At 53.1% G+C, this 23,384-nt stretch overlaps 1 protein-coding gene across 6 annotated transcripts in view; it reads right to left on the bottom strand.

Annotated features, from left to right (window-relative positions):
* Window positions 1-3,961: 3,961 nt before the first annotated feature.
* atp11c (ATPase phospholipid transporting 11C) overlaps window positions 3,962-23,384 on the bottom strand; it is a 34,346-nt gene continuing 14,923 nt past the window's right edge. For 2 of the 6 annotated variants that reach the window (XM_067247270.1, XM_067247268.1), the window contains exons 3-31: window positions 22,811-22,900; window positions 18,150-18,230; window positions 17,085-17,192; window positions 16,691-16,819; window positions 16,257-16,345; window positions 15,395-15,445; window positions 14,854-14,918; window positions 14,660-14,741; window positions 14,294-14,444; window positions 13,930-14,127; window positions 13,275-13,445; window positions 12,397-12,635; window positions 12,186-12,257; window positions 12,009-12,082; window positions 11,809-11,912; window positions 11,528-11,709; window positions 11,145-11,411; window positions 10,800-10,977; window positions 10,590-10,692; window positions 10,340-10,485; window positions 9,998-10,057; window positions 9,132-9,259; window positions 8,893-9,028; window positions 8,708-8,773; window positions 8,485-8,588; window positions 8,147-8,303; window positions 5,691-5,799; window positions 4,591-4,622; window positions 3,962-4,253 (exon numbers count right to left, since the gene is read on the bottom strand). In XM_067247270.1, coding sequence (XP_067103371.1) covers window positions 5,695-5,799; window positions 8,147-8,303; window positions 8,485-8,588; window positions 8,708-8,773; window positions 8,893-9,028; window positions 9,132-9,259; window positions 9,998-10,057; window positions 10,340-10,485; window positions 10,590-10,692; window positions 10,800-10,977; window positions 11,145-11,411; window positions 11,528-11,709; window positions 11,809-11,912; window positions 12,009-12,082; window positions 12,186-12,257; window positions 12,397-12,635; window positions 13,275-13,445; window positions 13,930-14,127; window positions 14,294-14,444; window positions 14,660-14,741; window positions 14,854-14,918; window positions 15,395-15,445; window positions 16,257-16,345; window positions 16,691-16,819; window positions 17,085-17,192; window positions 18,150-18,230; window positions 22,811-22,900 — 3,336 coding nt within the window. In that variant the 3' untranslated portion in view covers window positions 3,962-4,253; window positions 4,591-4,622; window positions 5,691-5,694. The remainder of the gene's footprint in view (window positions 4,254-4,590; window positions 4,623-5,690; window positions 5,800-8,146; window positions 8,304-8,484; window positions 8,589-8,707; window positions 8,774-8,892; window positions 9,029-9,131; window positions 9,260-9,997; window positions 10,058-10,339; window positions 10,486-10,589; window positions 10,693-10,799; window positions 10,978-11,144; window positions 11,412-11,527; window positions 11,710-11,808; window positions 11,913-12,008; window positions 12,083-12,185; window positions 12,258-12,396; window positions 12,636-13,274; window positions 13,446-13,929; window positions 14,128-14,293; window positions 14,445-14,659; window positions 14,742-14,853; window positions 14,919-15,394; window positions 15,446-16,256; window positions 16,346-16,690; window positions 16,820-17,084; window positions 17,193-18,149; window positions 18,231-22,810; window positions 22,901-23,384) is intronic. The other 4 variants (XM_067247271.1, XM_067247272.1, XM_067247269.1 and 1 more) reach the window with 4 other exon arrangements.

Consider the following 23,384-nt stretch of genomic DNA (forward strand, 5'->3'; position numbering starts at 1 on the left):
GAGGGTGCTAAACGCTGTCAAGGCCTCATATCCTCCTGAACCCTTCCGGTGGTCCTGCTGTCACTCCTCCACATGCAGGGGGAGGGCGTGGAAATGGAAGCCCACCTGCCTCTTCCCGTCCTGGGCTGAAATTGGGGCGATCCCTGGTGCCGTCTCAGGATCCTGAGTCACCTTGAGCTGCATGGAGCACATCCACACAGAGCAGCACTGCACTGACAGGGAGGAGGAAGAAGGGCTGTCCTCACAGAAACCAAGAATCAATGGTAGGCTGTTCCTGCCAATGTAGTCAAGAGTCCTTCTGTTGCAATGATGCACTTTCCCCTCACACACACACACACACACACACGCACGCACGCACACACACAACCAGACAGACAGCCACACACACAAACAGTAGTTCCGCCTAGAAAGTGTCTTTGAGTTATAAACTGCAGTGCCTTAATGAAGACCCCTTCTAAACAAACAGTACCCTCTCCGTGTGGACGTCTCTCTCCGTCTCCCTCGGCTCTACGCTCACCCCCCTCTCTGTTTCGCTCCCCCTCTCTCCGTCCGGGCTTCTGTGCGTCAGCTCTGCGCTGTGTGAGGCACAGGCTGCTGACACGCTGCCAACTCCCCTCCCAACTTTTCCTCCTCTCTCACTTCAGGCTCCTCCTCCTTTCGGCTCCGTCTGTTCTTAGTGGTCACTCTATTCCTGGGGCAGGATGTGGGCAGAGGCTGCAGAGCTGGCTGACATACAGCTTACAGCAGTGCTGGGTTATCTGACACTGCTGTTAAACTCTTCCGCAGACTCTACACAAACACAAACACAGTGGATCTATTGTAGAATTGTCTTCTCTTCTCCACGAAGCCAACACATTGTTCTGCCCATGCAAACTGCACACACAAACACACACACAGAGAGCAGAGAAAATGAACGGGTGTCATTGTGTACATAATGATAGAGAGGCTCACTCATCTCCTCCACCCCCAGAAGTCAACCTGCTTCTGCTCTGGACAGAGCACACACACACACACACACACACACACACACGAGAGGAAGAGGACACAGCAGACATTATGAATCAAGATCAGACACACAGTAAGTCACTTAGAGGGACACACATACACAGTACGTCACTTAGTTACTTGCATACACACATTTAAAGAAAGACCCACATGCACACACGCAGAGCAAGTTACAGCGTTGCTCGCACGCACACACAGTCAATCCCAGTGGCTGCTGTGTGTGTGTGGTGCCACAGTGTGGCGTCTTGAATGGCGGTGCGGAAGGAAGTGGCAGGTCTGAACTCATGGAGACCCAGTCACGCAGTTCATCCTGTTAAGCTTCTCATCCACCTCATTACTGCACAGCATCTGCTTAGCACGGCCAAGCATACGCAGCACACACACACACACACACAACATGCCTGCGAGCACAGGTGGCCTGGGAGTTGAACACGTGACACTAACATGGTTGCCACAACAGCACAACACACAATAGAATATAAGATCAAAGCAAAACACAAAAAGTTTTTTTTTTTTCTTCAAAACATTATTCAGTTTTATTCCAGAAAATTATCAGCGTTTGAACATACTGGTCTTAAAGAGAGGTACATTCAGATCTGAGGTTTCAGAGTTCTGAGGCTGGAGACTGTGGGTAGGGGGCTGCAGGGGGGGTGAGGTGAGGTGCCTGCTTGTGCCAGCCTCCACTTCCAGGCAGCACCCGCACCCCAGCGTTGAGCCCCATCATCCAGACAGTCTCCACAATCATAGAGCCTCTTGCGCTTTTTATGGATGTTTCAAATTTTCTTACAAAACAGGTGGCTGGAAAAAGGTTGCATTAAAAATACAATCATTTCTTTTCATTTTTAGTCAGGCAAAACATGATAATCCAATATTTTTTGATATAAGCTTTGAAAATAGCATCTCTGATGTTTTAAAGGTTTGTTTATGTTTATTTTTTCAACATTGCAGGAAGCGCCTCCCCCCCACACACGCCTCACCTGCTCCCTGACCTAGGACACACCCCCTGACATGAGCTGCCACCCACCTGCCACTCACACCCAAACAGGTATCTGCCCTGCCTTCTGGGTTTGGAAAAGAAACATCACAAAGCTGATGTTTACTCACCACTGTCAAACTAATCTGGACCTCGTGAGTGAAGAAAAATAGAGTATTTTCTCTCCTAACGAAGGGAGATGGTGGGTTAGAGAAAACATGTTAAATCTCTATAACATTTGGCTTGGGGGGCGTTGTTAGTTTGCCCACCATGGGAGAGTGTGATGTGGAGGGGAGCAGGGATGGGTGTGTGTCTGGGAGACAACTGTCAGATGAGTTGGCACAGGCACCCATCTGTCTGATACACAACACAGGCAAAAGGAACTGGCAAAAGCTGATCCATTCTCGGCGATAAAAAAGATTTATGTAATAAAAAATAGAACATTTGTGAGTAAAATTACACGTAACAATAAATATGTCAAATAGATTTTACACTTGCAAAGAAGAAGAAAAAAAAAGAAAAAAGAATCGTTCTGGATAGTTTCTAAAAGTGATGCAAACCGTGGTATGTAAAATGGAATGTATTAAGCAATAACTCTAAGGACATGACAGAGAAGGCTAACCCAAGCCCCACCCAGCCAGCAGGAGGCCGGGGGGGGGGGGGAGCCTCACAGTGGTAACTATGGTGATCAGAAACAAAGATGGTTCTGCAGTGTGGACCTTTGCTCTCACACTGCAGCCCATCTTGGACAAGCAATGTGGCTAACTAACCTGTAATGGGACAAAGATACCTCATTTAGGCTTTTAGTGCATGTGTGCATTTGTGAGTACAACTGTGCTGCTAGGCACACGAACGACAAACTCTGAAACTTAAAACACAAACACACCTTGTTCGTCACCTACAGTTCAGATGCTTCAAGTTGGACGTGACATTTTGCATCTCCCCATTCCTTGGCTTTTGGCTTTAAGGAAAGTTATTTAAACTCTAGACAGAACATATATCTATATATATATATATAGATATATACTAATTTTCTAACTCCAATAGGGGTCTCTTATATGATCACTGAGATTAAACGATTTCAGGTCACGTTTACTGGACCACATGAGAAGGTAGAAAGGTCGTCTGGAACACTGGCCCACTGCCCGGATTTCTTTCAACTCTGTCACACACAGGCATAGGATACTCATAGTCACACGCAAACAAACATACCGTTTTTGGAGAGATGAGGGGGTGAGTGTTCTCCACACTGGCCTACCTCAGTATTGTACTCACTTGTGTTACATTGCAAATATATCCTGAACTCGTTCTATCAGTAACTTCAGCGTGCTAGCTAACACGATCTCTTTGCTGGACTGGGTTGGAATCACATAACATGTAACGAGGAACTCATTTCAATTTGGACCTCGGGACAGCGGAATCATTGATAAAAATCAAATGTAAAAAATCATCATGTTGTCGCAACTTTTTCTTCTTTTTTTTTTTAACAAACCTTGCAGAAAAATGAACATATAATGACGACGACAGCAACATCAGTGGAATGTGGCCTTTGTGGAGCCTTGGTTCATGCAGATGAATCATTCTTGGGGACAGTGGAGGTGCGACTGACTGCCTGCTGGAACACACGCAGCCCGAAGCCCCTCACAAGGCAGCCGTGGATGCATTCATTTCAATCTGTAAGATAGTATATCAAAACAACCAAAGAGGGCCCGAAAGGAGGAAGGAAGTAAAAGAAGGAACAGGAGAAATTCATGCCCGTAATCTGAAGAGTCAATGTAAAGAACGGGATCAAAAAGAAGACAAAAAGAAAGAAAAAGCGAGGTGGGGATTCTGCGTGGGCCAGTGGTGCAGTGTTCTGCACTGCAGGCATGCGAGGGAGAGGGGACGACGACGTAGTAAGGGAACAGGAGAGGAGGGGGACGACGTAGTAAGGGAACAGGAGAGGGGACGACGACGTAGTAAGGGAACAGGAGAGGAGGGGGACGACGTAGTAAGGGAACAGGAGAGGAGGGGGACGGAACCAGCAGCTTAAACCCAGCGCTGTACTCAGCCCAGAGTCCCTCTCTAGGTTGCTCTGAGCTTCTCTTCTTTTTAGATCCTTTTCTGCTTTTTTTTTGTTTTTTGCCTCATCCCTTGTGATCAGACAGGACGGCGGGCAGCAAAGATCCACTGGCTTCAAGTCCTGAAAGAGGAAGGATGAGGGTCGGTCGTCTTTCCTGCCCATTTACTCCCCCTCCTTTAAGTGCTTGTAGGACAGCGGTGTGACAGCAGCGATCTGGGGAGGAGACACACACACACACACACACTGTATCAGCCCCTCCACGTTTCTTACCTTGTGACTACCCCTCGGCCCTGTGCCAATAACTTGGAGGTGATCAGAGCGGTGGCAGCTAAGACGTCAAGGAACACCCCAGGAATCAAAGCGTGATTGGCCACCAACCCAAACAGGCAGAACCGATTAGACCCATCTTCCCTGCTTAGAGATCATCAGAAATCAGCCCCAGGTGTCCTGCAAACTACAGCTGTAATTTGCCACCCAGGTTTTTAAGACTGGTGATCTGATGAAGGGGGAAAAGGAGGAGGCGGCGCTGAGAGAGACAGGTGAGCTTTACCTGGAGGTCTTTATGAGGGAGTCCTCTGACAGCTAGGGAGAATAAAACATGAGGTTAAACAGTGGTGCAGTGCAGAGCCAAAGGTCTAAACCTGGATCTGGTGTTACACAAACAGCCACCCAGACACCCTCGGTCCCACAGAACAGCAGGAATTAGGACCCAGTGGAGAGCCAGCAGCATTCCACATCAGGTTAGGGCTGGGCGCAGCATGCGGTGAGCTAAGCTTGACGTGTACCGAGCATTACAACAACAACAAAAACAGGCCGACAGCTGACGCAGGTTCAAACGTGCACCCAGGTAACACGGAAAACCAGTCGTGACCACCAGCCCCACGGGGAGGAGGATATAGTCAGTTGAGCAGTCCAGGTAAGCACCCCAAATACACCAACACACACACACACAAACCCACTGCACCTGATGACAGATAAATCCCCAACACAACTGGGATGGACCATTGTCAAACGATTGAAAGTTGCCGAACGGCAACAACAGTACAGAGCTCATGCGAGGGGCCGATTAAGAGGGCATCCAATGGCAGGCTGAGAAGAGCATTCATCTTTCTCTGGCTTGACCCTTCGAGCACACAAGCATAATCCCTACCGCTCAGTCTGCGCTCCACCAAAATCATTTTCATGGAGAGATTGGTAGATGATAACAAAAAGTGAAATTATTGCGTGGGATTGTGTAATATGTATTTTTTTTTAGGTCATAAAAGCACAAAACCAAGAGGCTGTGATGACGAAGACCCTTTTCAGCCAACCAATTGGAGTTCGGTACACTGCAGGAAAGTGCGCCTCCTACAGGAAATCTGGGATTACGCAGGTAGCTGAAAGGCTATACCGGGTTCCTGGACAAAAGAGCAACACACCGTCTGTGGAGGAGGCTAGGGAGCAGGAGGCTAGGGAGCAGGAGGCTAGGGAGCAGGAGGCTAGGGAGCAGGAGGCTAGGGAGCAGGATTTGGGGCGTCTTGTTAGATTGTTGTTAAAGTTAGGTGGAGCAGTGGGTCGTTGACCCTGAAAATATAGGCTGCTGGATTAAAGGGGGCAGGTCTTTGATTGGCTTATGTGGTCTCTGGGGCGGGGTGAAGGTGAGTCTGGTACCTGTTCATAGCACAGTATTGGACTCATCTGAAAAGGTTCTCATGAGCAGGGGCCTGGCTGAAGATGGGGGAACCTGGGGGTCCCCTGCGCTCGATTCTACCGGCTTCTTCTGGAAGGGTGAGGCAAGAGACACTAATGACACCTCCATGCTAGTACACACACATACACACACAATACGTACACACACACTCACATTTCAGCAAACACACAAACTTACAGTGGACAAAGCATTTTGGAGAAGACACACACACACCAGAGCTAATTTCATTAATGAAAATGTTGACGAAAAACATTAGCTTACAACCTGCGTAAGTTTGATCCTTACAGAGAAAGGTTGTGGAAAAATGTGTGACTAATACTTCTCGTCACGATTTTCACTGATGAAATCCACACTGACACACACACACACAATTGTCTGCAGTGGAGCCGTTGCAGCTGTGGTGGGTCCTGAGGCAGGGCTGTTGGCAGGAGTCTGAGCACGCATGCAGGTCAAACCCTCACGTGTTTGTGCACTGCATTCACCTGAATGGGCATCATGCAGAGACAGCAGGCACAATAGCACAGGCAGCTGGAGGACAATGATCGTGGCTAGCTGACTAGCTTTCTGGGGCTAGCTACCTGACTAGTTATCTGGGGATAGCTACCATACAAGCTGACTGGGGCTAGCTATCTGGGGTGAACGACCAAACACGTTTCGACAGGGGAAAGAGACGATTCTAGAGTCACTGTGACCCTTGCAAGTACAGTATGGAACACCCATGGCAATAGGAAACAAGCCTAACCTTCGCAATAACCAGGGAGGCACCACAGTCACAACAAGGGGGATGAGGAGGGGAACGGAAGGGGAAGGTGACACAAGGTAGGGGGGGTAAGCAAGACATGTAGGAGAAAAACATGGCAACCCAGGGCCAGGAGAGGTAAGAGAGCAAGGCGGAGAGACCTCAGTCACTCCAGGAGAAGCTGTGAGTGCTGGCGGTCTGCGACAGCATGAAGATAGTAGACGTCCCCGAGGAAGGAAGGCGATGCTTCATCTGACGGGCCAAGCAGGAGAGAGAGACCAGAGAGATACAAACGCAGGGTGAGACAGAGGGGAGAGTGAGAGCAGCAGGGGTAACAGTAGTAAGAACATTCAGAACAGAGGAAGGAAGCAGAAAGACTGCAGGTTAGCGAGTAAAGAAAAGCAGGGAGGGGCTTTAATTGAGGTTATTTTGGATTGGCAGCTCCCTGGTGCAGGTAGGCCGGTGCTACAGTAACCAACCAATCATGTTTTCAGGAAGAAACTCATAGTTCCACAAAAGGACTGGGACTATCCTGCCTGATAATTCTAGTGATGACATGAACAGCCAAATGACTGAACACCTCTATGCAGGCAGAGTGTTTGGACAAAATCAAAAAATGTTTCACATTTTCTCGAGATCAGCAACAGACAACGGCTGGCTCTGGTGATCTTTGTTAGATGAGTGGGCTCTGTTAACCACAACCAAACCATCAGCAAGACAGAAACATCACTGGTCATGGACAAGAGCCAACTCCATCCAGTGGAGACTATGATACACATTTTAAATGGAAATGCTGGAATCTGTGTATCTCCATAACAAAATGACCCACAAGAAGTGATCCTGCAAGTGAACATCATAACTGAAAAAAAAAAAAAAACATGAAATATTTGGATGATGTCTGGGTATGACAGAGTAATGTGCGTGGCAATGCTAAGGTGTGTGCGTGACAGTGTGTGCATTTGCACATGTATTTTGGTGTGTGTACCTGTCGTGAGTGGGGTCCACGGGGCTTGGTGTGTGTGTGTGTGTACCTGTCGTGAGTGGGGTCCACGGGGCTTGGTGTGTGTGTGTGTACCTGTCGTGAGTGGGGTCCACGGGGCTTAGTGTGTGTGTGTGTGTGTGTGTGTACCTGTCGTGAGTGGGGTCCACGGGGCTTGGTGTGTGTGTGTGTGTACCTGTCGTGAGTGGGGTCCACGGGGCTTGGTGTGTGTGTGTGTGTGTGTGTGTGTGTGTACCTGTCGTGAGTGGGGTCCACGGGGCTTGGTGTGTGTGTGTGTGTACCTGTCGTGAGTGGGGTCCACGGGGCTTGGTGTGTGTGTGTGTGTACCTGTCGTGAGTGGGGTCCACGGGGCTTGGTGTGTGTGTACCTGTCGTGAGTGGGGTCCACGGGGCTTGGTGTGTGTGTGTGTGTGTGTGTGTACCTGTCGTGAGTGGGGTCCACGGGGCTTAGTGTGTGTGTGTGTGTGTGTGTGTACCTGTCGTGAGTGGGGTCCACGGGGCTTGGTGTGTGTGTGTGTGTGTGTGTGTGTACCTGTCGTGAGTGGGGTCCACGGGGCTTAGTGTGTGTGTGTGTGTGTGTACCTGTCGTGAGTGGGGTCCACGGGGCTTGGTGTGTGTGTGTGTGTACCTGTCGTGAGTGGGGTCCACGGGGCTTGGTGTGTGTGTGTGTGTGTGTACCTGTCGTGAGTGGGGTCCACGGGGCTTGCGCAGCACCACCAGCAGGATGTCCGGCAGCAGGCTGAGCAGGATGAGCAGGATGATGACCAGCCAAGCCGACACCGAGCTCAGCATGTTGGCAAACACAAAGTACAGACGCTGCTGCTGCAAGAAGGGCCTGGAGGAGAGGAGAGGACAGACGGGGGAACGACTCACTACCAGGAATTCTGCTCTCTGTCAAGAGCATTGAGCTGGACACCTAAATCATTCATGAACTAAAATAACTTAACCTTCCACATTGGAATACCAAGGTAGAGCAGGGAGAGGTGTCTGGCCAGTGAGGAGGCTATGTTCCTCACCATATGATGCCTCCCCAGAAGAAGCTGAAGAACACATAGAAGGCCAGGGAGCCCCAGATGACAAAGTGGTTGATCCAGGTCCAGTGTCTGGTGTCCAGAGCCAGCTGGGGGAACACGGGACAACGGATGAAGAATAGACGTTTTTTGTTGTTTTTTTTCTTCTAATTTAATAATAAAAAATATAAATCAAAATGTAGAGCGAAATGAAAACAAAGTGCCGCACCTTGAGTGTGACGGTGAAGACGAGGACGGTGAACACTATTGTCCCGTATGACCAATTCCCAAACACCTGGAGGTAAACGAGACAAACGAGGGGCTATTTACAGCACCGCATTTGCTGACGCCTGCAGTATACCCGGGTGAACCCGTGGTGGTGGAGGGGCTTCTCTGGATATCAGGAGGACTAACCTGGCCGTTATCCTGGAGGGCAGGGTTACTGAACAGATAGCGGACCCCGAAGAAGAACAGGACGCCCTGAAAGACCCCCAGCAAGGTCCAGTACAGGAAGGGGCACCAACGCAAATTGGCATTCTTCGCTATCTCCCTTTGGAGGAGGAGGAAGGCCAGGACAGGAGGGGAGAGACGAGTCAAGCAAACACAAACGCAGTGGATTTCAGAGCACTGAAACCGTAGTTCCCTTGTCCTACCTGTAGAGGGTGGCATTGTCCAGCAGGACCTCCATGCAGATGTGCTGCTCCAACAGGCTGTAGGCCAGGATGGGCATAGAGGTGAAGCAGATGTTGTACATCGTCAGATAGGCTGCGTCGTACAGGGGCTGGGGGGAGGAGGAGGAAGGAGAGGGGGGGGTAGGAGAGGATGGGGGGGGGGGGGAGGCAGGTAAGGTAAGGGGTGGCACCCAGGGATTAATATAATGGAGAGGATGATGTTCTTACAAACACATGCACCCACCCACTCACTCACTCACTCAGAGACTTGAGGCACAGCAGTACAACTCTGTGTCAGTGTGTACCACTGTTTCTCTCTGGCTCCATGCACAGACACACATATCCTTGATTTGTATCAAGGATATACACACACACACACACACACACACACAAACTGTGTGCGTATATTATATACACACGCACAGACAGGCCTGTATGAGCTGGGACTGAGAATGAGAGGCTACTTTTAGACTTTAGGCTACTTTTAGAACAGAGTGCATCATCATATAGTGCTACTGTGCAATGAGTCAAAGCCCTGTGGGAGATGGCAAACCACTGAATAAACCATCAGGACACAGACTCTGTATGGAGAAAGGTGGAGATGCTGCGCTGTGTGAGTCTGTGCCTCTTCATGCATGCGTCTGTGCTCTTCATGTTTCGGAGGGTTCCTCTGTGGAAACGCATATGTATATCACGTCAGCCACTCCAGGATAGGGTTGGGGGGTGGGAGGGGGCAGTCAGAAGGGAGGTGCTGGTGGAGGAGGTCTCCACGGTTCAGCACGATACTCTGGACCCTTCATGTTCAGAGCATCTTTGAACCGGGGGGGGGGGGGGGGGTGAGTACTCACTTGCTGGGAATATCCACAGAAGAACTGGTACAAGAACTGAGGTAAGATGAAGCAGAGGTTCTACACAGCAAAAGAGGAGAGGGAGCGAGGGAATATGGGACACAGAGGGAAAGAGAGATGAGAGATGGGGGGAGAGAGAGGGAGAGACAGACAGAGATGGTGGTTAGTATCCTCATTAAAGGCTTTGGTGTCTAAGATCACATGAACTTGGGCATAGAGCTTCATAGAAATCAAGAACACTGAATATCTGACTTTAGGATGACTAGCCTTCCCCATTCAAACCAACACTATAGTGGCTTTAAAAAGACAACACAAGAGATATGGAGACTGCATGGCGCCTACCTTGTAGAAGAAGTATTGCACCAGGTGGGCGATGCGGACGTAGTACAGGTGCCCGTGAGCCAGCAGGAGCTTCTTCAGGTGCTTGAGTTTGGGGATGGCGTAGTCGCTGTTCCTGACGGCCTGGCGGCCCTCTTTACCCTTTATGCCTGGGGGGGGGGGGGGGGGCGGGGGACACATGGCTCAGCGACAACATGCTACATGTGTGCCTGGAGCCTGGTTAGCGGCTAACGGCTAGCGGCGCGCGTCCTACCGATGCCGACGTGTGCTTCCAGGATCATGCTGACGTCGTTGGCCCCGTCCCCTATGGACAGGGTGATGGGGTTGCCTTTGGAATTCTTCACCAGCTTCACTATCTGGAGAGGAGAGAGGGAGGAGAGAGGGAGGAGTGGAATGAGCAACTCTTGTCGACCTGACAGGAAAGAGCCCGCGAGAGAGACCTTTTCCCTGGGGGCGGGGCTACCTGGGCCTTCTGCAGGGGCGCCATGCGGCAGCAGAGCACCGCGGTGCAGTTCTGGCAGATCTGCAGGAACAGGCTCTTGTAGCTGCTGGAGATGGACTCTGGAGAGGCGTTGAACACCAGGGAGAGGGTGGCCCCGTCGATGATGAAGCCGTAGTCCTGAGAGGCCGACGACCAGCTCCTGGGGTCAGACACACGCACACACGCTAGCTTACAGTTCATAGCACGCCTAAACACACCCTGACAAACCCAAGCCCTGGTCCCCAGACATGAATTGAACACCTAAAAAAACACAACTCAAGCTCAAGCTCAGTTATGATCCATGTTTGTCCGTCGTCCAGTGCTGACCTGGTGACCCCGGCCTTGACCGGAGGGGCGTCCTTCACCGCCCTCTTGTGGTAGTCCATGAGCAGCTCGTGGAGGCGCTCCCCGCGCTTCCTCCCCCCGTCCTCCAGGGTGCGCACCGTCAGCTCCAGCAGCTCCGTGCCCCGCTGGAACAGGCGGCAGGCGTAGCACGTGGACTTGGCCGTCTCCATCTTGTCCCCCGTCAGCACCCACACCTTCATGCCCGCCCCCTGCAGCGCCTCCATGGTCTCTGCTGCCTCCTCCTGCAGCCTGGGGGTGAGGGGGGGTTAGGGAGAGGCAGGTGTAGAACAGCAAATCGGCGTAACGGAGGTGGAGGGGGAGGAACGAGTCTGAATGGGAGATGACAGGCTCACACACACACACACCTGTCCTCCACGGCGGTGGCTCCTATGAGACTCATGCCCGTCTCCACCTGGTTGTAGATGGCCATGAGCTTCTCCTCTCGGTCTTGCAGGGCCAGCCTGGCTTCCCTGAGCCCTGCGTCTGCCTGGGCGTACTCCTCCACTCCCAGCTTCTTGTAGGCCACGCACAGGGTCCTGTAGCCCTCCTGAGAGCACACACACACACAGACACACGGGCACCCCGACATAAGACAACAATAGGATTGGCTCTGACTGAAGACTGACTGTGCGTGAGTGGGGCTCACCGTGGCGTTGCGCTCTACGTGCATGCGGATCCTCTCCACCTCCTCCTGCTTCACCCGCGGGAAGATGGAGGAGTCGGCGCCCTTACAGAAGAGCAACGTGTCACCTAAGCACACACACGCACACACACAGGTCAGGGCTGGGGGGGCGTCACCAGTAAACACGGGTCAAGGCAGTGAAACGAGAGTGATTCCAGGCGCACCTGATTTCGATCGAACGATCACACTCATCCGCCTTCTCACGGGGTCAAAGTTCAGCACGTGAAGCAGCTCGTACCTTCAGAGGGAAACCAGAGGACCACGTCAACACAAATAGACGACCACCTCGGGGGGGAAAACAAACAGCAAACATGTCTGGTGTGAGAAAACTGCCGACTCACACTTCCACGTCGTTGTTCCTGTTGAGTATCTTCATGTTCTTGCTCTCCAGACCCAGGAAGGTGAAGCCGTACCTGCAGAGGGAGAGAGAAACACACGGCACGCTCGTCACAGACGTTCTTTCACATCCATTTCCCTGGTAGATTTCATGACGGACGGACGGGGGGGGGGGGGGGGGGAAGGTTGGATTCCTTAATTTCTTAGGTCTCTTACTTCATGGCTCCCTTGACCAGCGCCACCTCGTCTGGTGAGGAAGCGATGAAACCTCTCGGCTCCTCCTCCTCTGGTTGGCCCCCGTGTCCATCCAGCCCCGGCCCCAAGCCCAGCCCCAGCCCGTCCACGTGGCCCATCACCCGGTCTAGCTGGCTCTGGCCCCCTCTCTGGGCGGTCGGCTCCTTCACCTGCACCGTGTGACACAGGCACAGCGCCCGCAGGAACAGCTCCTCCTTCTCCTGAAAAGACGCCACACGGTAGGCCAAGGGTTAATGACGCCACCTTAGCGGCTCGGTCCCAAGCTGAGAGGGAATTTCGTCCGGCTTGTAAAAACCCTTTGCTGTGGGGCAGAGAGGGCAGACGGGTGCGTCTCAGACGAGCGGGAGCGCCATGCGGCCGCTGGTGGTGGGAGGGCGCCCTGAGGGGCTCATGCTGAGAGCTGTCAGGTGAGAGTGCACGCGTGTTAACTTGATGGGGGTGAACACGTGTGTGCTCTCTGAATGGCCCAGGGGGGCCCTGGAGACCACCAGGCTTGTGTGGGCCATATGCTGGATGGCGTGAAGGGAGTGGAGACGAGGGGAGGGTGGGGGGCAGGTGGACAGATGGAGGAAGAGAGGGAGGGAGGGACAGAAGGACAGGCAGACAGGGAGAGAGAGAGGGACAGAAGGACAGACAAACAGGGAGAGAGAGAGGGAGAGAGGGACAGACAGACAGGGATAGAGAGAGGGACAGAAGGACAGACAGACAGGGAGAGAGAGAGGGACAGAAGGACAGACAGACAGGGAGAGAGAGAGAGAGAGAGAGAGGGACAGAAGGACAGACAGGGAGAGAGGGAGAGAAGGAGGGAGAGAGAGAGGGAGGGACAGAAGGACACCCACCCTGCCGGCCTTCTGCTGCAGCTTGTTCACGGGTCCATCTGTGACGCAGAAGCCGTCCAGCTCGGTGTCCGCATCGCGGTATTTGTACTGGAAGCCGTCGATGCAGCACTCGATGAACTCCATGTTGTTCTGGGTCAGCGTACCCGTCTTGTCTGTGAATACGTACTCCACCTGAAGGGTGCCGGGAGAAACGGCATCAGACTCCATAAAAAAGACCTCTGCCAATTAACAGGCGCAAACAATAAGAATGGGCAATTAATCCCTGACAGAATTACACTCCAGTTTAACGAAGCATCAACTTTAATTTAAGTAATCATCTGGCAGCCCAAGCGTGTCAGATGGACCGACGCTCTGTTTGAATTGTAGGTGCAGTAAAAACAGAAGGAGTCAGGGAGACACAGCCAATGAAGTCCAATTAAGACCACTTCGACTTCAGAACCTGGGCCAGATGACTGATTTGTAATTTGGATTGAGGGACTTAAACTACTGAGTAACAAGCAGGGCGCCGCCAAACGCATGACAAACACACATGCGGAAGTGGGAGGTACCACCTGATCTGAAACTGTTGGACAGGTGTAAGCAAGGGTCTCAACCACTCCTTAAACCCATACAGTCAAGTCAGATCAGTTATTTTGCAGCCCCCCCCCCCCCCCACCTGTCCCAGCTCCTCGTTGAGGTCGGAGGTGTTGACCAGCGCCCCCTCCTGGATCTCCGGGTCGTAGAAGTCTTTGTCCCAGGAGATGAAGAAGGAGCCCAGGAACTTCTGCATCTCCACGGTAACGTACATGGACACGGGAATGATGAAGTTGAACAGCACCATGAAGGACAGGAAGTCCGTGAACATCTTAAGGTACTGAAAGAGAGGAGCGACACAAAGATATCTTCCAAAAAGTACAAACATAGGAGCCAGATTTGACTCGTGTGTGAGGTCACCAGTTATGACATCACCGGTCACAGAGCTGATCCCATAGGGTGCGAAGTCAGCGTCTGTGCTCATGCTTGTGCCCCAGTGCCCTCACCAGGTTGGTGTCCTTCTCCCGCTGGGTCTTGTGGTTGTACCAGGGCTCGTCCTGGCCCTGCTTGCTCTGCCACACGTACTTCAGTGTGGTGCACACCAGGGCCTTGCTCACCAGGATGGTCAGGTACACCAGCAGGAAGGCGTTGATAGACCTGGAGGGTGGACGTGTGTGCAGGACTGTGTGAGCCTTGCTGAGGCAGGCTAGCCTCGACTAGTAGGTTGAACTAGCACGGCTAACCGCTCGAAAGGCTAATCGTATTACAGATCGGATCTCTTTCGCTTGATCCTATTGTGGTTATGTAAATGGGGTCTCTTGCAAATGTGAGTTTTAAACTCTCTTTGACCCTGCCCCCGCCCCCCTGCTTACTTCTCCACTGCCGAGCGCTTCTGGGACTTGCCCTGGTAGTTGAGCGCCATCTTGGTCTCCATGCCTGTGTACACTGCCACACCTGCAGCAGGGGGAGGGGGGTTAGCGACACGGCCCCTCTCACGTTGACTCCCACAGTAAAGCCTCAACACACTACAGGCCCAAGAGAGACTAATGAGTTCAGTCCCACTTACCATAGATCTTCAGAGTGTTCTTCAGGGTAGCGCCTTTCAAAAGCAGGTTTTCTGGGCCTAGAGACCTGCAATACACGCACACACACACACGTATATAAACCACATTAGCTTCCTACACCATCTGTGTGTCCCTCCCTGCTCCCGCTGGAACGCTGGCACAGGCCCGGGCCTGGCAGAGGGTCTGAAAGGGCTGCTAGCGATAGCTGGCTGGAGCCGGGGCTTTTACTCTGCTCCCAATGTTCTTGAGAAGGACACGGCTGCATCTCTTTCTAAGACCATTACAGAGCGGTCAGTGACAAACGCTCCGGAGAGCGCATTCAAAGGGCTGCCTGAGACTGTGCCAGCCTGCCCTTACTTTAACACAGCTCCAGAGTTATGGATCAATGAAATAATGATTTGATGCTAATGCTCAGGGACAATACCAAAGTGCTTAAACCACTGACTGCTTTTCGTTCTTTTTTTGGAAGAGTTGAGGTGTGTGTGTGTCTGTGTGTGTGTGAGTGAGAACACAATACAAGGACATAATAATGGGGATGTTTACCTAACAGCAGGTTCCTGGTTGTTCCTGTAGATGTGCATACGCCCAACAAACCTATACAAACACACACAGTTATAGGAGTTATAGGAGCACATGAACCCACCCAATAGCAGTTGCATGCTAAGTATACCAGGACAACCCTGATGTGTTGGGCTTTGTTTAATATACTATCTTCCAGTTTAACAGTCTGCTTCTGAAGACACAGTGACACAGCAGTAATGGCCGTATCAGTATTCAGTAGTGAACTTGTGTCAAACGGAGAGTGATCGCATCACCATCTGCTCATCACCAGGACCTTACTGAGTGGACTGCACCAATTACCAGCGGGGATAATCACTGGTGGTTAGCCAGCGGCACGCCAAGCTGGCAAACCACCCTGCTTTATTGACTCTGAAAAGAGAGCATCTGGCTCCTCTCTTCCTTAGCACGTCTCCGGTTCCAATGGTGACGCGTGGGCCAGGTGTAATGACAGCTTCTTGGCCATAGGGGGCGCCCGTGGCTAGCACTGCTGAGAGAGGCTGCAGGAGGAACGTCAGGCCTCCCTCCACTGCTCTGGTCGAACCCCCCCCCCCCCCCCCCCCCCCCCCCCCCCCGCCGCCTGAACGAACTTTCCCTTCATTTCCTGGAGAGTCTCACCACCCAATATGGCTTTACAAACAGCAGTCACAATATGTCAGCGCCGTGCTGAGGCGGCCATGTTAACGCCCCTGCCGAGAGCTTCACGCTGTATAATCACACTGTCGGCAAAAGAGGGTGACTCGACATTTGGAGTTGTCAGTTTGTTCATGCTAACACTTGACACATCCCCGCCGGCACATGCTCTGTGAGTGAGGCTCCTGGGCGGAGGCGAGGAGAAGGGGCCTACTTGTAGAGGTCAGGCTGGGGCTGCTCGCACTCGATGGTGGCGCTGAGCAAGTCCAGCTCCTTCTCCGTGTCGGGTACCGTGTAGTGTGTCTGAGAGGGGAGACAGACATAGAGGAAGTGCTGACTGATGTGGGTCAGGTAGTCGTCTAGGAAGCTCGCGCAAATCACCCACACACACTCTTAGAGACAGGCGCACGCGCGCGCAGGGGAAAAAGAAAGACATTAGCATGCACACTGTGAAAACACCCGCAGAATAAGACGTCCACACAGCAAGACACATGCACGCAAACCGTTCACACAGCAGACACACGAGTTGTGGCGGCGCAGGAGTAGAGGAAGTGGTTGTTAGGGAGGGAGGGAGGTCAAACCCAGCGGGGATGAGGATGCCCCAGCGGGGGCGTCCCTGGATGACTCCAGCGTCTGCTCTGTGTCTACCTTGTGGTTGGACTCCCCGTCCAGGCTGGCGGTGGTGACGAAGCACGTGTCGTCATCCCTGCTGGACTGGAGCAGGATGAGGTCACAGGGGAAGGTCTCGTCCTCCTCCACCTCCACCACGTCTCCTACCTGGGGGGGCGAGGGGAAGGACACGGGATTAGTGCTCGTCTAAACTGGATGACACAGGAAGGAAGGGGCGCCAGGAAGTTAAACACACACAACGCAATTCATTTAGGATAATCTACTAACACTCGGCACCCACATCTCTCAGACAAGCACAAGCAAACACACACGCTACAGACACAAACACGCTACACACACACACACACACACACACGTTCCCAGCGTCAGTGTGTGTCATGGCAGACGTCTGGAGGAGGGGGCTGAGGTGCACCTTGATCTTCTCGCTCTCCTTGCGTGTTCTGAGGCCATCCTCCAGCACAGTCACCAGGTACTTGTTCACCTCGTTGTCCGCCTTGTGCCGCAGCCAGTCCTCGTAGCCCTGAGAGATGGAGGGGGGGGAGGGTAGGGTCAACGACAGCGGACAGCAAACCCAAAGCCGGAGCCAACAGGAATTTGGGAGCCAAAGAGTGGATGGGAAGGACAGAGGAAGTTAGGGGCGAGCAGGGGAGGAAAAGGAGGGTGAGTGGATGGAGAGAGAGAGAGAGAGAGACAGAGAGAGAGAGAGAGGGGGAGAGGAAAAAAAGATGAGTGCCATTTCAGGGCTTGAATAAGGGGTGGAGCAAAGAGGGGAGGAGCAGCACACCTCATCTCTCTGGCTGTACAGCACCCTCCCTCTCTCCCTCTCTCCCTCTCTCCCTCTCTCCCTCTCTCCCTCTCTCCCTCTCTCCCTCTCTCCCTCTCTCCCTCTCTCCCTCCCTCTCTCCCTCTCTCCCTCTCTCCCTCTCTCCCTCCCTCCCTCCCTCCCTCCCTCCCTCCCTCCCTCCCCAGTGTCCCACTTCAAAGTCTGGCTGAGGGCAGCAGTGGCAGCAGCGCCGGCCCGGCCTGCTCTCCCTGTGTCCCATATAAATCTGGAAGGAAGTCCACCCCTCCATTGTGCTCATTCAAAAGCCCTAGCAGCAGGCCACCGCTGAAAAGCCAATCCTAAAACAATGCATCTGAGGCTGGGACAGGGGCTGCTGAGGAGAGGGGAGGAGCGGGGAGACGCCTCTCATCCCTCTGCTTCCACACCCAGAGACCATTTGGTCCCATTCCCTGACAACTCTGTTGCCCTCGCTCGCTCTCTCTCTGATCCAACCACGGCACTTTAGACCTGAACCTTGGCAAAGGAGGAAACATCCATAATGCATTGGTAATATTTCATACGAAAGCTTTCGGTTATTTATTTATTTATTTGCTGTTTTACGACAGGGACTTGTGGTTAATGTTTGAAGAAGTGAGGATAAAATGGGAGGAAGTAAGCGAATCGGTCAGTGTGCGAGGTGAAGCAGAACCTCACCTGTTTGATGGCGGTTACTGTGATCACGAAAAACAAGGGTAGGCCACTGGTGACTGGGCTGGTGGGGGTGTCCACTATCACCTGGGGGGAGAGCAGAGGAAGATGAACTGGGTCTCCGTGTCACCTTCAACACAGTTTTCAACCTTTTACAACCTTACCATGCAGGCTACACCTCATTGCTTTACGGAACACTGCAAAGAAAGGGCGTTTGTTGACGCCATTTCGGAGACCAGAATAACTTGACATGGGAAATCGAGTCTAACAACATTTGGCAAGTTACAACACACTCATCCAGTAAGGGAGGGGGGAGGAGGGATAGCGTGGCAACAACAGCTCAGAAAGCCGAGCTGTCTGCCATAACCAGAGAGCGTATGCGTGTGTGGCATCTTCCCAAAACTCCAGGTTGGTGCCATGAACAGGAGGGGATGTGTGCAGCCTTGACCAGGAAGGGATCACAGGCTACCTGAACATGAGGCCAGCAGGCTGACTGCTTAATCTGCTGGCGGGGGATTCAGGGGGGTGGGGGGTGGTGGAGGAGGTGGGCCTCTGGTACAGCTCACCAGAGAGAGACAGAGGGAACACAAGGGCATGATAATCCTTCACCAGCTCAGGAGCACCACTTGACCAGCACTCAGAGCCAAAAGTCCTGCACAAATATCCCTCATAACACACAACCCATGTGTGTGTGTGTGTGTGCCAGTGTAACCTCAAAAGCCCTCGCAAGGCAGAATGAGCTGCCCGACTCCTGATCCTGTAGCACGCAGGGTCTCAACAACCAAGTTCCCGCTGAGAGCAAACAATGACGGCAAGTAATGACATGCACTCCGCTGTGTGCGCGTGCACGGGCACGCACGTCTCCGCGGGCACGCAGGCCGGCTGGTTGGCATTCCAGCAGGGAGCAGGACAAGCTGTCAGATAGACATCAGAGGAGGCGGGAGCAGGAGCGAAACCCTCCCTGGTGCTTTCCTCACCTGTGCTCTGACTGGGAATGAGACCAGCACACAGAGCCTGCATGCACAAACCAGGGCTCTCGCTCTCTCTCTCTCTCTCTCTGTCGCACACATATACACATTCACACATGCACACACACACACTAGAACACACACTTTTTCAGGGAACGCACCACGAAGCATCTGAGCTTTGGTGTGATTACAATTAACTGGGAGATAAATCAATTAGAAGTCGGAGACGGCCTGGTGCACATCCGACCTTCAGGAGGAATGCAAAATAAGGGAGAAGGAGCGAGAGAGAGGGAGGGAGGGAGGGAGGGAGGGAGGGAAAGAAAGTGAGGGAGCGAGAGAGTGAGGAAGAGAGTGAGTGAGGGAGAGACAGACAGAGACAGAAGAGTGTTTCTCTAGGATTAGGATACCTCCCCAGCCCCTGTGAGCAGAGCTGGAGGTGAGGGGAGCAGAGAGTGTGGGGCCACGGGGCCCGGGTGGACAGACTCTGCCTGTGTTCCAGTCTGTGTACTCAGCCCTGTTCCCTCAGCAGGCTCCAGCCGCAACCACAAACTGCTACTGACTAGCGCATCTCTATATCCCCACTCAGCCCAGCCCAGCCCTGCCCTGCAGGGGAGCTGGTCCATGCAGCAGCAGCAGCAGCAGCAGCAGCAGGGTAGGGGTGCTGAGCGGGCTGGGCCGGGAGGTGATGGATGCTGGGCGGACGAGAGCACATCATTTTTCTATTTAATAAATTGATACAATCCCATATGGAGGCAGCGGGGCTGGGCCGGGCCAGACAGATGAGAGATATTAAGAGAGTGGCTGAGGACAGTGTGTCCCTGGGCCAGAGACTTGGACCATACACACTGACCACCCCCATTACACAGTGGACACTCAGCCATCGCCTGCCTCTAAATCAAGCACACACATCCATGTACATGAACACACACACGCGTACATGAACACACACACACACACACACACAGCATCACCCTGGTGTTTCCCCTAGCATTAGCTCGATGGGGCCGGCTCTGCTCAGCTACATCACAAACTACTCACCATCTCACTCTAGGCTCATCCATTAGTCACAGCGCTACAAGCCCGCGAAACCACCTGACTAGCAAGCCCTTTCCCATCTTTCGCCATATTTAGATCAGAACCCCCCCTGCTCCAGAGCAGATGTTGCCCAGGCCCGCTCTAGCCCACATCAGAGCAGGGAAGTGTGTCAGGCTGAGCCCCAGACGGTGACAGGGTCCCTCATGACGCTCTCAGGCCAGCGCAGGGGGGCCCTCCCATCCTCAGCCCTCCCATCCTCAGCCCTCCCATCCTCAGCCCTCCCATCCTCAGCCCTCCCATCATCAGCCCTCCTATCCTCAGCCCTCCCATCCTCAGCCCTCCAATCCTCAGCCCTCCCATCCTCAGCCCTCCCATCCTCAGCCCTCCCATCCTCAGCCCTCCCATCCTCAGCCCTCCCATCATCAGCCCTCCCATCCTCAGCCCTCCCATCCTCAGCCCTCCAATCCTCAGCCCTCCCATCCTCAGCCCTCCCATCCTCAGCCCTCCCATCCTCAGCCCTCCCATCCTCAGCCCTCCCATCCTCAGCCCTCCCATCCTCAGCCCTCCCATCCTCAGCCCTCCCATCCTCAGCCCTCCCATCCTCAGCCCTCCCTCTCTCTCTCTCTCTAACCATGTCAGCCCGTCTCTCTCTAACCTTATCATCCCATCTGTCTCTCTTAGTCTCCCTCCCTCAACATTCCTCTCATCCCCAGCCCTCCTCTCTCTCTTGCTCTCGCTCTCTCTTTCTCTCTCTAACCTCATCCTATCTCTCTTTCTCGCTCTCCTTCCCTCAACATTCCTCTCATCCCCGGCCCTCTCCTCTCTGCACCTCCCTCTCTCCCCCTCAACTTCTCTCATCCTCATCCCCCTCCCCCCGGTGATCATGATCATCATTATCGTCCCTCTTTCTCTCACTTCCACCCCCCCCCTTCCCTCCCACCCTCTCTCTACCTCCTCTCCATCTAGCCTCTGATCCGCTCCCATTCGATCAGAACCAGGCAAAGGCACGCAGGGCTATTTATAGGCGCCTGGTGCTTTTTTATCGGCCAGTGTCTATTTGTGGATCCCAGAAGAACAGAGGGCTTCCTACTTGCTGACGTCAGCAGTGCAGAGCTGCAGAGAGGGAGAGCGAGGAGGGGAGGAAGGGAGAGAGAGGATGAGGGGGAGGGGGCAGCGGGTTGCAGGAGTTTGGGTTCTGATGGTGCCTTTGCTTGAAGCCCCTGGGGAATCTGAAAAGGGTTTATTTCTGGCCGTGTGATACGTGTGTTTGTGTGGGGTGTGCAGTGTGTGTGTGTGTGTATGTGTGTGTGTGGGTGCGTGCGGGTGTGTTCCCCAGCTCTCCGTGTGATATCATAGTGAGTGCGTGGGGGAGAAGTGGAGGGCTGGGAGGAGGAGCCCCTCTAGAGAGGGTGGATTAGTGGAACGACGCCAGCCACATGCCTGGCTGGGGTAAACATGGTGAGACACACACACTCAAGTTAACAAATCAGGAGCATTTGCAATCGCACTCACTGTTGAATACACACACACACACACACACACCTGAAAGTTTTGCCTGCTCTGTCATCGTATGCTAATAGTGCCGCTTAGCAGTCCCACACAGGAGAACTGCACGAATCATACGACAACAAACCGGTGGAGAGTCAACAGTAAAAAAACAGAGGCTGCGGACAAACAAACCAACAAGAGATCGTGGCCAGGTGGCGAGGCGAGAGGAGGACGAGAGGTGGACGAGAGGAGGACGAGAGGTGGACGAGAGGTGGACGAGAGGTGGACGAGAGGTGGACGAGAGGTGGACGAGATGAGGACGAGAGGTGGACGAGAGGTGGACGAGAGGTGGACGAGATGAGGACGAGAGGTGGACGAGATGAGGACGAGAGGTGGACGAGAGGTGGACGAGAGGTGGACGAGAGGTGGACGAGATGAGGACGAGAGGTGGACGAGAGGTGGACGAGATGAGGACGAGAGGTGGACGAGATGAGGACGAGATGAGGACGAGAGGAGGACGAGAGGTGGACGAGAGGTGGACGAGAGGAGGACGAGAGGAGGACGAGAGGCTCTGGACGAGACGAACCTGCCGGCGCCAGTGTCGGCTCAGAGGGGACCGCTCTGTCAACTGCAGCCCCGCTGTGAGCTCATCCTCTCTGAATGCCATCTCAATCTCCATCCCCCCACCCCCCCCCCCCATCTCCCTGAGTACACCACTCCTGTTTACACAGCAGAGCCTGTGTGTGTGGGCCCGGAGTTTAGGTTACGGCTGGAGAGCCCTCTGTTTCCATCTCCTTCCGAAGGAGAGAGAGCTACAGAGAGAGAGAGAGAGAGAGAGAGGAGAGAGAGGAGAGAGAGAGAGAGAGAGAGAGAGAGAGAGAAGACAAGGCGTCCCTCTCCAGCTCCCTCTCCATCACTGCCAGGCCAGATGGGGGGAGCTGATAGAGGAGACAAGACGCTGGGCCGAGTGTTGAGCTGAGGGATAAACATGTCACCCAGCATGTTAGCCAGCCCTCTTTTCCTAGGCCCACGCACTGTTTCCACTGATGGGTAGGAAAGACAGACACACACACACGGCAGGGAAACACACACACAGTTTTACACCTGCCTTAAATAGGCACAGACACATTTGAAGCCCACACACAAGCCACAAATATACAGCCCATCTGCACTCACCTGCACCAGGAAGATGATGAGGAAGTAGAAGTTAGCTATTCTTCTGAACTGCTCAAACAGATTCTTTGGCAGAAAGTTCCAGACAGTGTACTGGAAAACAAACAGAGGGAGAGACAGACAATTAGACTACATCACAATTGAATAAAAGCTTTTTAGTAAGTAAATATACAAACAATCTGGGGATAATTGTTTTATTCTGTACTGTGACATTTGGTTTCTCTTCAGCTCCTTACAGGAAGAAAGGCAAAGCAAGAGTAAGGATTAGACATTCAATATTCATCAGTTCCACTGTGTGTGTGTGTGTGTGCAACTTCTCCCTCTCCAATCTAGCTGTGATCCAGGGAGGTTAGCTAGTCTCCAGGGCCAGCAGGTATTCCATTGATTCAGGTAAGCGACTTATCCCCTGAATTCGCCCGACCCAGCTTGACAATTACCTTATCAAGCTGGAAGCCTGCCCTTGGTTTCTGTTCTAAGTGGCCATGGCTGCTGATAACAGTGTTGCAGCACCTACAGAGGTATCTGTCCAATCCCCACGAGACAGACAGACAATGCCCAAGTGTTAGCTGCCAACCCC

This window comes from Osmerus mordax, chromosome 12, assembly GCF_038355195.1.
Source record: "Osmerus mordax isolate fOsmMor3 chromosome 12, fOsmMor3.pri, whole genome shotgun sequence".
Taxonomy (NCBI): Eukaryota; Metazoa; Chordata; class Actinopteri; order Osmeriformes; family Osmeridae; genus Osmerus; species Osmerus mordax.